Source organism: Carassius auratus, chromosome 49, assembly GCF_003368295.1.
Source record: "Carassius auratus strain Wakin chromosome 49, ASM336829v1, whole genome shotgun sequence".
Classification (NCBI taxonomy): Eukaryota; Metazoa; Chordata; class Actinopteri; order Cypriniformes; family Cyprinidae; genus Carassius; species Carassius auratus.
In genome coordinates, this window is record NC_039291.1 from 9,988,834 (window position 1) to 10,004,058 (window position 15,225).

Here is a 15,225-nt window from a genome sequence, read left to right on the forward strand (position 1 = left end):
AAATCACTTTTAAAAAAATCCACGTGACAATATCAGTGTCCTGCCCCCAGGACTTGTATGAGGTGAGATCCAGGAAGCAGGTTGACAAGATATCCAGGAACCCTTTCAAAAACCTTCAAAAACCTTTTAAAATGAGAGGCACTGATATTAATACTCTGGCAGATATAATAATTATTCATGTCAAGATTTAAAATTCACCAATGAATGACTAAAACCCTTTACTATGTTTTTTTTTTTTCAAAATAAACAAAAAAACTTTTTTTAGGAATTATTACATATAAAGTATGAAAAATAGATATTCTTTGAGATTTGCTAAAGATTACATTTACATTATTAGTATTTTTGGTAATACTAATATAGATTAGGGCGCACTATTCACTTTTAACTAGCATGCTTATTATTAGCTTACTGGCTGTTTATTAGTACTCATGAAGCACATATTAATGCCTTATTCCTTAACCCTAGCCTATACCTAAACATAACTAACTAAATAATTATTTAGCAGTTTAGTTGTTTCAAATAATTTTAACATTTTTGTGTTGACTCAACTTGCTGAATTTGTTGGTTCAACTTAAAATTTAAGTTTTCACTGTCTGAACTAATTTTTAAGTTGACTTAACTTTATTTGTCCTCTCAACTTGTTCAAAAAGTGTTAAATCAAATCAATAGCAATATCATGTTCTCAACAACTTATCGAGAGATCTTGTCATTTTGGTGAAGGCCATTGAAGATAGAAGACAATTGACCCATCTTGGACAGCTTCTCCACAAAGTTTGGAAATTTTCTCAGAATACAACTTTGGTAAATATTTGTATTTATTGGCTTAACGTGTAAAATTTTATATGTTGTCTAAGAAGAGTAAGTATGGTTTAAAGAGTCGTATTTTCTAATTGTATGTATGCAAATGTTTCGAGTCACCCTGAAGACTCAAAATACAAGCTGTTCCACAGTATTTTCCATATAAATATGGAATATAAATGTTTTCCCATGTGGTATTAAGCTGAACTCATGGAGAACGATAAAAAGTTTGATATGTATTATTTGCAGTGTTGCGTTAGAGACACTGATCTATACTGTATATGACATAATAAACATGGTGCTAAAATTAAAAACATTACATTAAAATACATTTAAAACAGTGTATTTAAATAATTTCAGCAGCGTGCAGATCCTTGTTTATATCAGACTATGGCAACAGCAAGGACCATCGCTTATTGTTCACATAGTGTACCATATCTACAATAACGGGAAAACATAATGCTGAAAATATTTTTTAAAATGTTGTTTTAACGAAAAAAAAAATGTTGTTTTAACGCCATAATTATATTGTTTTTACAACATAACATCTCGTTATTATGAGAAAAGATGATGTTTTAATGAGAAAACATCTCGTTATTACAAGAAAAGATGATGTTTTAATGAGAAAACATCTCGTTATAACGAGAAAATATATTGTTTTAACGAGAAACTGACATTTGCACTCAAAACTTACCGAAAATTTTGATTAAAATATATTTTTCAGATTTATATTTATTATAATTTATATTTTTCAGATTAAAACTATATATTTTTCGGTAGCACTTTATTTTACAGTCCTGTTCCTCATGTACATACTATGTACTTATTATAACAATTAAAATAACTATGTAATAACTAGGTACTAACCCTGAACCTACCCCTAAACCTAACCCTACCCCATGTAGTTACCATGTATTACCAGAACTTTCTTAGATAAATACACTGTAAGTACACTATAAGTAGATGTTAGTACACGTACTGTAAAATAAAGTGCAACCTATTTTTCTTATCATAATGGGGGAATGCTTGGTTTTAAGCATAACCCTCATGAAATTAGGATTATGATTGAGTAAAAAAAATGGTCGATGGGTTAAGAAAAAAATCTACTCAAAACAAGTCTATGCAACTTTGCTTCAAGTAAATTTATCATGTTAAGTATTCTTACACATTTTAATGGAAATACACTTTTTTGCAGTCTTACACTTTTCATTTTCAAAGATATTTGAAGAGTGTTTTTATTATAACTGAAGGCCATGAAGAATTGAGAGCTTTTGAAATCAACCTAAAATGGGAAAAAAATGTATTTATGGATGTTTTTTTCTGTCTGCTTGCAGTGATCTCTCATGACCCTAAAAATCCAACTAGCTGCAGAATGGAGATGCTTAAGAATACAGAACCATTGAACAAAATAACAAGTTGTTACATCCTTCCTGCAACACGCAAATGTCCTGCAGCAGTAGTGTAAGTCAGTTGAACAACATTTAAAGAAATCAACTTTCTTTGAACTCTCTTTGTTAAAGAGCATTTTAATTCGTCTATACTGTATGCAGTCTAATGTTAATTTTCTCCTTTCATCTATACAGGTTCATTGATAAAGATGAAGGGTTACACTGCATTGATCCAATCGCTCCATGGCTCATTAGAAGGATAAAATGTCTACGAAAGGCTAGAATTTACAGATTACGTTTTTGAAATAATCTGTGGAGTGAATAATACAGAACAACTAAACTGAATAAAAAATGACGACCTCTGCAGTGACTAAACATATGTGAACTTCTCGTTATTACTAGAAAAGATATTGTTTTAACAAGATGTTGTTTTAATGAGAAAACATCTCGTTATTGCAAGAAAAGATGTCATTTTAAAGAGAAAAGATGGTGTTAAAATTACATAACATTATTACGACATAAGTGAATGGAAAAAAATAATATCTGTTTGGCAGCAATGCGTCACCATACTTTTGAGCCATTCACCACTTTTTAGAACGCACATTAAAGTTTATCATGTTATGACTAGGAATATGCATGTTCTCATGAAAACAAATGTTGTTTCACGTCTCGTTTTCCCATACAGTAATGTACACATTTTCCTTCAAATTGACAAGTGCTTTTGCTTTCCTTTTTCTGTTTCTTGTTTTATAACCAGTAAATTGCATTATGATCGGGGAGAGTTTGGAAACTTTCAAGATCCTTCTGATGTTAACACTTCTGTGTCTGGTCATGTTGCGCTTCGAAATTTAGAATCTGACGGTTCAGATCTTTGTGCTTCCATGTGCTGTCAAATTTTATTATACAAAAGTAAAGTACACTCATTTTTTTTACTAAATGTCATTGCTTTTGCCTCATATTGGGGAAGTTGTGGCCTAATGGTTAGAGTTTGACTCCTGACCCTAAGTTTGTGGGTTTGAGTTTCGGGCCGGCAATACCATGACTAAGGTGCCCTTGAGCAAGGCACTGAACCCCCAACTGCTCCCCGGGCACCGCAGCATAAATGGCTGCCCACTGCTCCGGGTGTGTGTTCACAGTGTGTGTGCGTGTGTGTGTGTGTGTGTGTGTGCTGGATGGGTTAAATGCAGAGCATGAATTATGAGTATTTAAATATACATATATTATATAATATATTGGTTTCTCATTTTGACCAATAGCTTGCATTATGGGGGAAGTGCATGTAAACTTGTGCAGGGTTAATATGCAGTGTTTAACCTTCTTATTTTCATATTGAGGTATGAAATTAAAAATAATCCCTTTGGTATTGATCTGAGGAATTGAAATGCTACTAATTATGTTTCTCAATCCCATGCCAGAGTTATTTATTTTTTGGAAAATCAACTGTCAGTTGATGTGTTGACAGCAGATTGGTTGTTCAATTTAAATATGAATGAAAGTGATTTGTTATCTTTATTTAAAAATTTAAGGCAGTGCGGTAACATTTGCTTAAGTTTATTGATCCAAGTAAAAAAAAAAGTTTTAAATCCCTTTTTAATGAATCTCATCATAGTTGAGTAATTTTGTAATTTTGGTATATACTGTACAGTTTTTAATTTAATCTAAAATGTACATTGTGTATTGATATATTATGAGTACATAATATGTACCGTCACCTCACAACCCAGCTAATTCTTTGTGCAACTTTATAAGCCAATAAATGTGATTCAGAATTATTATTATTATTGTTATTTAAAAAAAAATGTCAAGTTAATTTGAGAATGAGTCTGATACTGAGCAGACAGAACTTTTAAGTTCCACGGACAATTCCCTCTATCTCCTCTGTGTTGGTAAAATCGCACAAGAAAAAAAATGCATGTTAGAACTGCGGCTAATCTGTCAAGTCAAGTCAACGGGGTTAAAAATAGTCTCTCATGTTTCGAAATGGGTTGAAGCTGTCATGTTACCAAAATGATGCACAGGAAATCTCTAAAAACAGACAGCCATCTATGACTCTGCTGTCATGTGACTGTGGGGATTTCCTGCCATAACTGTGACTAAAGCCTCGAACTTACTTGGACTATAACTATCCAGCACACACTAAAATAACTCCTCTTGGCTGGAATTTATTGCACTTATTGCTAATTTTATAAGTGGTATATTGCCTTGTATAAAAGAGAACGAGGGTGTGAGAAGTTACATTCATAAACTAGCGTTTATGGTCAAGTCCAAATAAGGCAATTATGTATACTGAACACTGGGGTTAGTTGTCACAGTAACTGTAAGGTTTAGAGTCATAAGTCCATTACACAATTTGAAATGAATTTTCAATTATTTGCAATATTTTTGTATTACAATCATTATTATGAACAACAGTGTTTACTACACCAATACCTTCAATATTCTACATTTATTGCATTTTATTTTATGATTTACATTTTTAATTACTTAATTATAGCCATTCTTTAAAATCTCTGGCTGACTAATGGATCCTGTGCAGTGAATGGGTGCCATCAGAATGAGAGTATAAACAGCTTAATGATTGATTTGTTTCTTACAAACACACAGTTTTTTACTTGCCTTGATGGACTGGAGTGTGGATTAACTGTGGATTATTGTGATGTTTTCATCAGCTGTTTGGACTCTCATTCTGACGGCACCCATTCACTGCAGAGGATCCATTGGCGAGCAAGTGATGTAATGCCAAATTTCTTAAAATCTGTTCTGATGAAGAAACAAACTCATCTACATCTTGAATTGTCTGAGGGTGAATACATTTTCAGCAAATTTGCATCTTCCGCTGAACTTTTTTTTTTAATGGTAATTCAGCACAGATATATCTCTTTCTATCACAGACTACTAGTTCTGAGTAAACAAAGTCAAAGACATAAAACCAAATGTATTATTGATTAATATTCTGGTTGGCTAAAAGAAAGATTTAGTATATTACCCACCACATTTTTGCATGCACCACATTTTTCCATTTGAACATTTTGCACGAAGGAAACATGCTGTGGTTTTTCGCACAAGCTGCTTAGCAGTTAAATTGTTACTGGTTTCACTTTCTTATATCCTAGCTGCATGAATTATTTAATTTAAATGTGTTATTTGTGTTTAATCATATATTTAGTGTAATAAACTTGTCGACAGCACTGATCTTTTGTGGCACGGTTACTTCATTCTCAATGATTAAATAATTTTTGCAAAATTAAAGAACAGTGACAGAGTTTCACATGTTCCATTATTCAGTCCTGTATTTTACACTCCTTTCACAGCGTGTCCAGTGATTTCTAGAATGTCCAGTGACAATCCTTTCATATGTCCAGATTGTCCAATGACAGATTTCAGAGAAACCCTAAACATGAAGATACGCTCAAATAGTTCCTGTCATTCTTGACTTGTCATATCAAACAATAAGATAATTTAGCTAATCTATCTGTGAAGCAACAACTTGGATAACTGTAAAACATTCATCTTCAAGAAGTAGCCTCAATAGCGCAATGACAACGTAATGCTGCAGAATGATTAATCATGGCACAAGATATTCCATTCACATTTTTCATATGAAGCATGAACAAAGACAATAGTTCCCTTTTTCTGTGGACATAAAAAGCAAAAAGCCACCCAAAAGCAGCAAACGGTTTGTGGAGACTAACAGCACACAGGATCCCTCAGCAAACATGCATCTGTCCTCGGCATCTCATCAAATGATCTGTTTGTTTTCTTTGGTTATATTTCTGTGTGCTTTTACATCAGGAGGTGAGTATCCTTCGACTACTGCACACCAACTGACATTTGCACTCAAAACTTACAGAAAATTTATCAAATAAAAAAATACATATTTTTTAACCTTGTGAAATAAGGATTATGCCTGAGCAAAAAGTTAAGAAAAAAATCTACTCGAAACAAGTCTATACAACTTTGCTTCAAGTAAATTTATCATGTTAAGGATTCTTAGAGATTTTTTAATGGAAATACACTTTTTTCCCGTCTTACACTTTTCATTTTCAAGGACATTTGAAGAGTGTTTTTATTATAACTGAAGGCCATTAAGAATTGAGAGCTTCTGAAATCAACCTAAAATGGGAAAAACTTTTATTTAAGGATGTTTTTTTCTGTCTGCTTTCAGTGATCTCTCATGACCCTAAAAATCCAACCTGCTGCAAAATGGAGATGCTTAAGAATACAGAACCATTGAACAAAATAACGAGTTGTTACATTCTTCCTGCAACACACAAATGTCCTGCAGCAGTAGTGTAAGTCAGTTGAGCAACATTTAAAGAAATCACCTTTCTTTGAACTCTCTTTGTTAAAGAGCATTTTAATTTGTCTATATATGGAGTCTAATATGCATTTTCTCTTTTCATCTATACAGGTTCATTGATAAAGATGAAGGGTTACACTGCATTGATCCAAATGCTCCATGGCTCAATAGAAGGAGAAAACGTCTACGAAAGGTTAGAATTTGAAAAAAATCTGTGGAGTGAATAATACAGAACAACTAAACTGAATAAAACCTGACGACCTCTGCAGGGTTTATACCAACACATTGTGTATACTGGCATATATATCAAGAAAAGGGCCACTTCCTAACCTGTTGTTCTTCTGTTCTAATTCAACAGAATGGTGTAATATGTGAGAATAAGACTAAGTCTTAAGATACACACTTGGGGACTTAACATATGTGAACTTCACCCAGAACTTGGTCTTCACCAGCCGTGCCAGCAAGAATCCTTTTCCATCCCTGTTACACAATCCTGCTCTATGTCTCTTCTACGCTAATATGCTGAAAACATTGCACAAAGGAAACAATCTGCTTTCACACTTAGCTCTTACGCAGTCGAAAGTATGGTTATCCCTTTGTCTTATTATTTATTTTTCAAATATTGATGTTTTATTTATAAGGCTTAATTTATAAATATTTAATGTCTTTTTAGAACTGAATGTATTACACATTTGCAGACGTGTATGTTTTTGTTTAATATATTTATTTTGTTTCTAATTTAACAGAGCATATATTTATTTTCCTATTATCACTCATGTAATATTATTTTATTTTTTTTTCTAATGACAAACATCAGTTACCTTTCTAACAGTGCTTAAAAAAGTTTATCGGATCCAGTATGTATATAAACAATGAGAAACTTTAATAAACACTTTACTAAATATCAGTTTTCAACTATAAAAAATATTGTGGAATTTGATTTTTTTTTAATACCAGTTAACAGAATTTAAGTTAGTTTAATTCTGATTGTCTACTGAGACGGTCTTGACCTTTGATTAAAGGCCTGAGGCATACAGCAATGAAGAGAGGTTAGCTACCTCTTACAAAAGGTAGCGTGCGTTTCACAAGTATTCTGGCACAGATTTAACCCAGAGGTCGCAGTAGAGATGAGATGAACAGAGACTCACACCCTGCTGTCTGATGAAACAGCAAGTGTCATCCGTTCCGTTTCTCTGCAACACTCTAATGATGGGAACTGTGCATCACCTTCCTCCAGATTAATGACTGTCAGACATGTCTGAGAACTTACATTTACGAAATGTTTAAAATAAAGCTGTGACTACTGATGTCAGACTTGTCAGCCTTCAGGACCATGTTAGAAATTATTTATTTAATAAAACATTTAATATAAACAAAGGCTGTGAAAATAAATATTTATTCTTTTCATCTTCCATTCAAGAAAAATCGAACCTTTCAGTTGAAGTAGGGTGATCTTATTATGAAATAAATGTGTTTCTCCACCTCATGGTGGCCACAGTTATTGAAAATTTTAACTGAATACTATTTTTAACCTTCTTTTTCTAAGATAACAGCTTTGAGTCTTCTCGTATAATGCCTAATGAGGTTGGAGAGAGCCTAACCCATGTTTGTGTTGATTTCGATGTTAGTTTTTGGTTCATTGTCCTGATGGAGGATCCAACCTATGTTTATTATAAGAGTCAGTCAGGTTTAGATTTTTTTTATCTGTTGGTTGATAGAATCCATGATACACCTGAACAAGATGTCCAGGACCAACGGCAGAGAAATGCACAAACCATTAATAATTCAGTAATATTATTTAACTGTAGGCATGGGGTACTTTTTTTTTACCTTGTGTTTTCCCTAACCCTATCTTGTGTGTGCCAAAAACTTCATCTGAAGTTCCAGAGTTTGTTTTTGGATGAGGGCAGAGGATTATTTTCTCTCTAAACCCTCCTTAACAACATGTGGTGATGCTGATGAGAGGATTTTTATTGATTGATAGGTTGAGGCGTTTTGACTCCAAGACTCAACTTATATCTGCAGTTCTCCAGATGTGATCCTTAGAAGGTCTTTGGCCACTCAAACTCTCCTTCTTATCATGCATTACGATGATACAAACACACATCAACAAATGGGTATTTTCAATGCTTTAACTATTTTCTTACAGCCACTTTCTATTTAGTGAAGCTCAACAATCTTGTTCCACACATCAGAACTATATTCTGTTGTGGTGGATGATAATTGAAATTTGACTTGGTATTTACTCATATTCATACTCCTATGAAACAGGAAGTCATGACTGGACAATGTCATGTTCGTAGACACCCTGGTGTGCTAATATGTGGAATGCAAGGGACGATGAAAAAAGATACTGAGACTTTTCTTTTTATCTTTTGTGTGTGTGTGTGTGTGTGTGTGTGTGCGTGCGTGCGTGTGTATGTGTGTGTAAATAATGACCATCTTTTTTGGGTGAACTACTTTTTGTTCTGTCTACATTTCACCCATTTTATTATATATTTTAATATATGAATTTAGTTTTTATATATCCATTTTCAAAATATAATAGACTTGCAGTTGTCAATGTATTCTAATCTGTTCGTAAATGATGCCGTCATAATGAGAAACTGAAAAAAGTGTGTTGCAGTTCAGAAGAATCTGACAGTGTGGAGCATATGAGTGTGACAATATTCTGAAACTGAAAAACTTGACCCATGCAATCACACCAGCAAATAAAACTCCCCGACAAACCTCTTAACAGTACCAAGTTAGCTCTTCCTTCCTATGTTGCTTCATTTGACAACTCAACTTTACGAGATATTTCTGAATTACTGAATAAAAAACAAAACAAAAAAACACAAAAAAAAACTATTGATAGACTGACTTGTCCTATTGGCATATTAAAAATAAAACACTTTTTGTCAGCACGCACTGAATTTATATCAATTAAATGACGTTAGAATTAAATATCATGCAAGAAGGTTTTCAAACAGAGATTTCCCCATTTACACATAATAATTTAGCACATGATGTTTACATGATGAAAATTGTGAATTCATTCACAAAAATAAATGGCCTTAATGGACAGGATGTAGCCAATTCAATTTAAGTTATATTGACTATTTAAGTCGAATTAGTAAGTGTCTTGAATATATTCTCTCTGACACAAGAAGTGAGAGTTGAAGATCGACTGTGACAAAAGTGACACGAAGGATACTCACGAGAAGTTTAGCAGTTGTTGTTATTGCATATGTGATCTAGATTATAACAGGTAAAGTGTTTTAACTGTTCATACATTATTCTATCTGATGGAAGATGCAGAATATTGAGGCTTAGTTGGTTCTTCTATCTTAGCGCAAGATAAAGTGAAATCATGCTGTACTCGAGTCTCCACAGCAAAGGTCACCGAACCCATCAGCAGTTTCAGGAGGCAAAATGAAAGTGTTCCATGTGTGAAGGCCATCATGTAAGAATCATAGCCCCTTTCTAAAGAAAACTTGACATGATTAGAGATCAACAGCTTTTGATGTTATATTTATGCGTTTTCAAAGTTTCAGTTCTTTTTGACAGATTTAAGACTGAACTGGGAGAGTTCTGCTGTGATCCTAGACAACGATGGGTGAAGAAGAAAGTTGAGCAGTTAGCTGAATCTAAAAGGTATGGTGTGACATCACAGTATTAGTACCAGCATAAAACATATAAAACATATTGTGAAGCATTAAAGGAATACTCCACCCCAAAATGAACATTTTGTCATTAATCACTCATCCCCATGTCGTTCCAAACCCATAAAAGCTTTGTTTGTCTTCTGAACACAATTTAAGATATTTTGAATGAAAACTGCAAGGCTTGTGACTGTCCAATAGACTGCCAAGTAACAAGTTTGACAGTGTAACTTACTTAGCAGTCTACTGGACAGTGACAAGCCTTGCAGTTTTCATTCAAAATATCTTAAATTGTGTTCAGAAGACAAACAAAGCTTTTATGGGTTTGGAACGACATGGGGGTAAGTGATTAATGAGAAAATTTTAATTTTGGGGTAGAGTATCCCTTTAAGTATAGTATTCTTGTATTCAAGATTGTTGTTTTGTTTTTTGTTTTTTTAGCAGAACTCAAAGAAACAAACACCCGTCCTGACTTCCACACCACCAGCATCATCTATTAGTGACCAAACTGGAGTGGGAGGATCTACACAAGCAAATGACAGTTCACCAATCATGAACATCAAAAAAAAAAACACTCATAATGAGAACACATTTATATGCTGTTCTATTTTTACTTTTTTTGAATATATAACATTTAATATTTAAAATAATATATGATGTAAAATACATGTAGGGCAATTTGACAGAGACAGTTCTTAATTTATTCGGAAACTGAATTACAGTAAAACTGTTTTAGAATAACACACATTGAAATAGATTTCATTCAATGGTTATGAACTTGTGTCATTTACTCATGAAACAAGAAGGGTGACACAAGTCATTTTAGACTGCTTTGTATAAGAACAGGTCTGAAGATGCACATGAACAGCTGCAGTCTGAAACTACAAATAAACTGTGATCAGCATCTACTGTTTCTGTTTTGTGGTTGATGTTATGAGTACACAGTTGTGCCCATTATGTGGTTCTGAATGTGTGCAAGAAGTCCTTCCTCAGACATGAAGACATCTTTTCTCTTTAGCATCTTTAATCTTTCCTTCATGACTAGTTTCTGGCTATGCACTATTAATTGTAATGTGTACTAGTCATCATGTATACTTCATCCATAAACAAATGTTATGTACTGTAGCATAAGTAAGTTGGTACAGTTTAAATTTGAGTTCTGACGAAAAAGTATTTTTTTTCCATATAATAATGTATAATTGACTTATCAGCTTAATACCAAAATATCATCATAAACCATATAAGACATTAAACACAAAAGTTAAATGTTCCTTCAGCTTCAGGCACTTTTATGCCCCGTGGGTTCATTTTTATTGAACAGATTGGTTTTTTTATTATTATTATTATTATTTATCTTATATGAAGGTGAGGGGAAACTTTTACTTATGTCCTCATTTATAAATGATCCTTTTTTTAAATGTCTTTTATTTATACATTCAAAGTCTGTAAAATAGGGTTTAATGTACTGTTAAAATGAAAAAAATATTTCTGTATTGATTGATATGAACATGTTGAATTATGCATTGCAGTGTCGCCTTTTAGGGTTAAAGAAAATGACAATAAAATGTAATTTTACCAGTATGTTTTCAAATTTTTTACAGATTTTTTTTTAAATGTATATTTTATTGTAATATCTTTGACTCTGACTTTTAATCTTCAAATATGAAACACAAATATGAAAAACAAATATGAGAAACAAACAATTGTGTGTATTTAGGATACATACAGTTCTAGCTATATATTAACTATATGTAAGACAAAGCAGCTGGCCAATTCATTCCAAAGCTGGTTTAATTTTTACCACCATAACTTCTTACACAGAATGATAGTAAAAACACAACACGTGTGAAACGCTGAAATGAAAATGTGGTTGAAATCCAACAACAATCCACAGAAACAAACGTGCTCATAGTTAAACACCCAGTTAAAATGATTTAAATATGTAAGGTTTATTTTGTTTTTCTAAGATAAAGAACATGAAATTACATCCAAATCAGTAAATCAGCACTTCAAATTAAGACGTACGTTTTCAGTTAAAGTTATTAACCCTTAAACTCATTTAACCACTTAACTCATTTCATGAATTGTTGCCTGTTTAGCATTTTCTTTCTGAGGGGGGATATCATTTCTCATAAATTATGTTGATGGGTAAAATTGTGGGTGAGAGGTGTGAATGCTTCGATGATCACTTGAGGCAATGATTTCAGAAGGGTGGTGGTAAGTTTGTGACGCATTATTTCCTTCTGAGTGCTACTATACATCACTTAAAAGACCTCCGCATGATAACTCACCTACATAATCAACACCGGCTAACTGACCATCACCCAAAGTACCTTTGATTTGATTTGGACACCAAGAGCTATGGCATGGACTTCTAGATTAATCAGCGTTGCTGTTCTGATCGCACTCATGGGATGTTTCACTGGTGCACTAGGCAACTGTAAGTAACTTAACATGCAGCACTCAATATTTCAATACCAACGTCAATGTCACTGTCTCTTCATGTACTGCTGATGATGAGAAATCTTAGGATCATGATCCGTCATTAGGATCTCATACTGCTGTGATCATGAATTTTACTTTTGTCACATGGGGTCTGCAGGCTACTCTTACTGGTTAGAGATGTAAAGGAAGTGAATATCCTGTCTTCATAATTAACATATATAAAGACCTGAGTCTAGGTAGCATCTTCAAAACTAGACTGCAACATCTTCCTCGTCTGGTCATCGAAATATTTTACAACATCATGCAGCTTTGGTGGAAATTAGCTCTGATGATGATGGTTATTGTGTGTGTTACCGCGCAGCAAGTCAACTGTAAGTTTTAGGATTTGTTATTACTGGATTTTTATTTTTATAATGCCTTTTGTTATTATTATAATGGATCCTTTGATTTTTAATTAACTTTTTTTTCCGATTTACACTTTCATTTAATTTAATCTAGTATTGATGTTTAAAGGCTTAATCTACAATGTAAATTTGGGTATCGTTTACTCATCCTCATGTCATTACTAACTTATATGACTTTATTTCATCTGTGGAAGACAAAAGAAGAAATTTCGAAGAATTAAAGAATATCACGAAACAGTTTCGGTTCCCATTGACTTCCATTGTATGGACCAAAAATATAGTACAATTCAATGAGAGCCAAAACTGTTTGGTTAACAACATTTTTTTAAATATCTTAATTTGTGTTCAGCAGAAGAAAGAGTAATTGATGACAGAATTTCAGTTTTTTTATGTGGATGATCCTTTTAATCCTTTTTACTGTAAATATATATATATATATATATATATATATATATATATATAGGTGCCACAGTTTTGTTTTCTTTGATGAAGCCCTTATCACAATCACAATCATCTCGTTTTCACACATATACAGTATGCAGACAATATAAGATTTCAATCTCGGTCTCTCTTTCAGATCGTCGTCCCACTCGTGTTGGAGTGAGCTGTTGTAAGGAGGTGTCGAGAGCAAGAATACCTGCTACAACTACCCTGATTGGATACAAGCATCAGAATGCTCTGAGTCCATGTGTGGATGCGATAATGTAAGCTCTCTCGACTGTGTTATTTCACAGACATTAATAATATGCATGATATTGTGTTCATTTTCTTTAATCTATCCTGCAGATTTTACACAGAGAAGGAAAAGTACTGCTCTGATCCAAAAGCGCGCTGGATTAAAGACCGTCTGAAAGGTACAACACTAGCATTAATATAACATCTTAATTTGATGCTTATGCACTGATGAAAAAAATCATACCTTGATCTTCTTTCCCCCAGATCTGGAGGAGATAATGGACTGAGCCAATGAAAGCCGAGAAGCTGCTGCAGATCTTTCTTTAATCTTTTATATCAATTCATCCATCTATAAAAAGAGAATATATATTAAAAGTTTTAATACAATTATAAAAGAATATTAATAAAAGCTGTTTGTTTTGTCTGCTTTCAAAATAAAATGCAATTTTTGAAAAATAACCCTTCGGGCTGCTTACTTTCCCTCACACATCCAACCTTTTCTCTGTTTGGACTGTACAGTATTTATGCGGAATAATTATAGAATTAGTTCACACAAAAAGAAATTCTGTCATTTCCAATCCATATGACTATCTCTTGTGTATATCTTTTATAATTATAACATAATGTTACATTATAACGTTGTTCTTTTTGAGGCTTCAAAGATTTAATTCACTGGTAACTGAATGAAAATAATTAATATTATGTATAATCCTCTGCCTTCTAACTATGTTGCATTTCATCTATAGTAGGTCTCCATCTAGTGGAGAATAGCACCGAATGCACAGAGTAGCTTGTAATGCATTTTATCAACAAAATTATGTCAACCCGAGAGTAGTTGGCTAGCAATTAATAAACAGAAATAAAAATTAACAAAGTAATAATATACCCCCCAAAAATGACATTCAAAAACAAATTTGAATGAATATTAAGATTTTCCTGCTGCTAAGAGGACCGATGCCAACATATATGCTACCAAAGTTCCAGAAGTGATTCACGCATAAATGCCGGAATCCCTCTCAAAATTGCAGTGATCGACATAGTGATGATCATAGCAATGGACAGGAAAAAATATGATACGTCAAACATGTGAGTTAAGCAATATAAATGTAGACTAATGTTTTAATAGTTAAACATTCAAATATTCATTGCAAACTGAAATGCTGATCCAGTTATTTGTAAAAGTATGACTTGTAGATCTTGTGAATCTTAATATTCAAACAATCAAAACATGTTCAGAAATTAACCGTATTGTTAAATCCTTTTTATTCTAACTAAGTGGTTGAATAAAAATGTTTGGACTTTATATTTAAAAATAAGCCTCAGGTTATCAGCTAACAATATTTTTCAAATAGACTATTATAATTTAGTAATTCATAAGTATTGATTATGTTCTTTTTCATTTTAAGATAACACTGCCTGTACACTAATATTGCTGTAAATGTATAAAGCAAATTGCTTTGTCAAAATGGGGCCATTTTACCTCCCCCTTTATACAAATTAAATTTGTGTTCAAAATTTAATCACATGGAAAAAAAATATTTTTCACACTTGGTTAATAATTTATGTCATTA

The 15,225-nt window shown here is 32.8% G+C and overlaps 1 protein-coding gene across 2 annotated transcripts; it reads left to right on the top strand.

The window, feature by feature from the left end:
- Positions 1-12,363: 12,363 nt before the first annotated feature.
- LOC113065946 (C-C motif chemokine 8) lies at positions 12,364-14,153 on the top strand. 2 transcript variants are annotated; one of them, XM_026237478.1, is made up of 4 exons: positions 12,364-12,570; positions 13,557-13,683; positions 13,766-13,833; positions 13,919-14,153. In XM_026237478.1, the coding sequence occupies exons 1-4, from the start codon at positions 12,492-12,494 to the stop codon at positions 13,939-13,941; spliced, it is 297 nt and encodes a 98-aa protein (XP_026093263.1). In that variant the 5' UTR covers positions 12,364-12,491; the 3' UTR covers positions 13,942-14,153. The 2 variants fall into 2 exon arrangements, with proteins under 2 accessions (XP_026093263.1, XP_026093265.1); XM_026237480.1 differs by lacking the exon at positions 12,364-12,570 and adding an exon at positions 12,798-12,946 and having other exon boundaries at positions 13,919-14,152.
- The last annotated feature ends 1,072 nt before the right edge of the window (positions 14,154-15,225 follow it).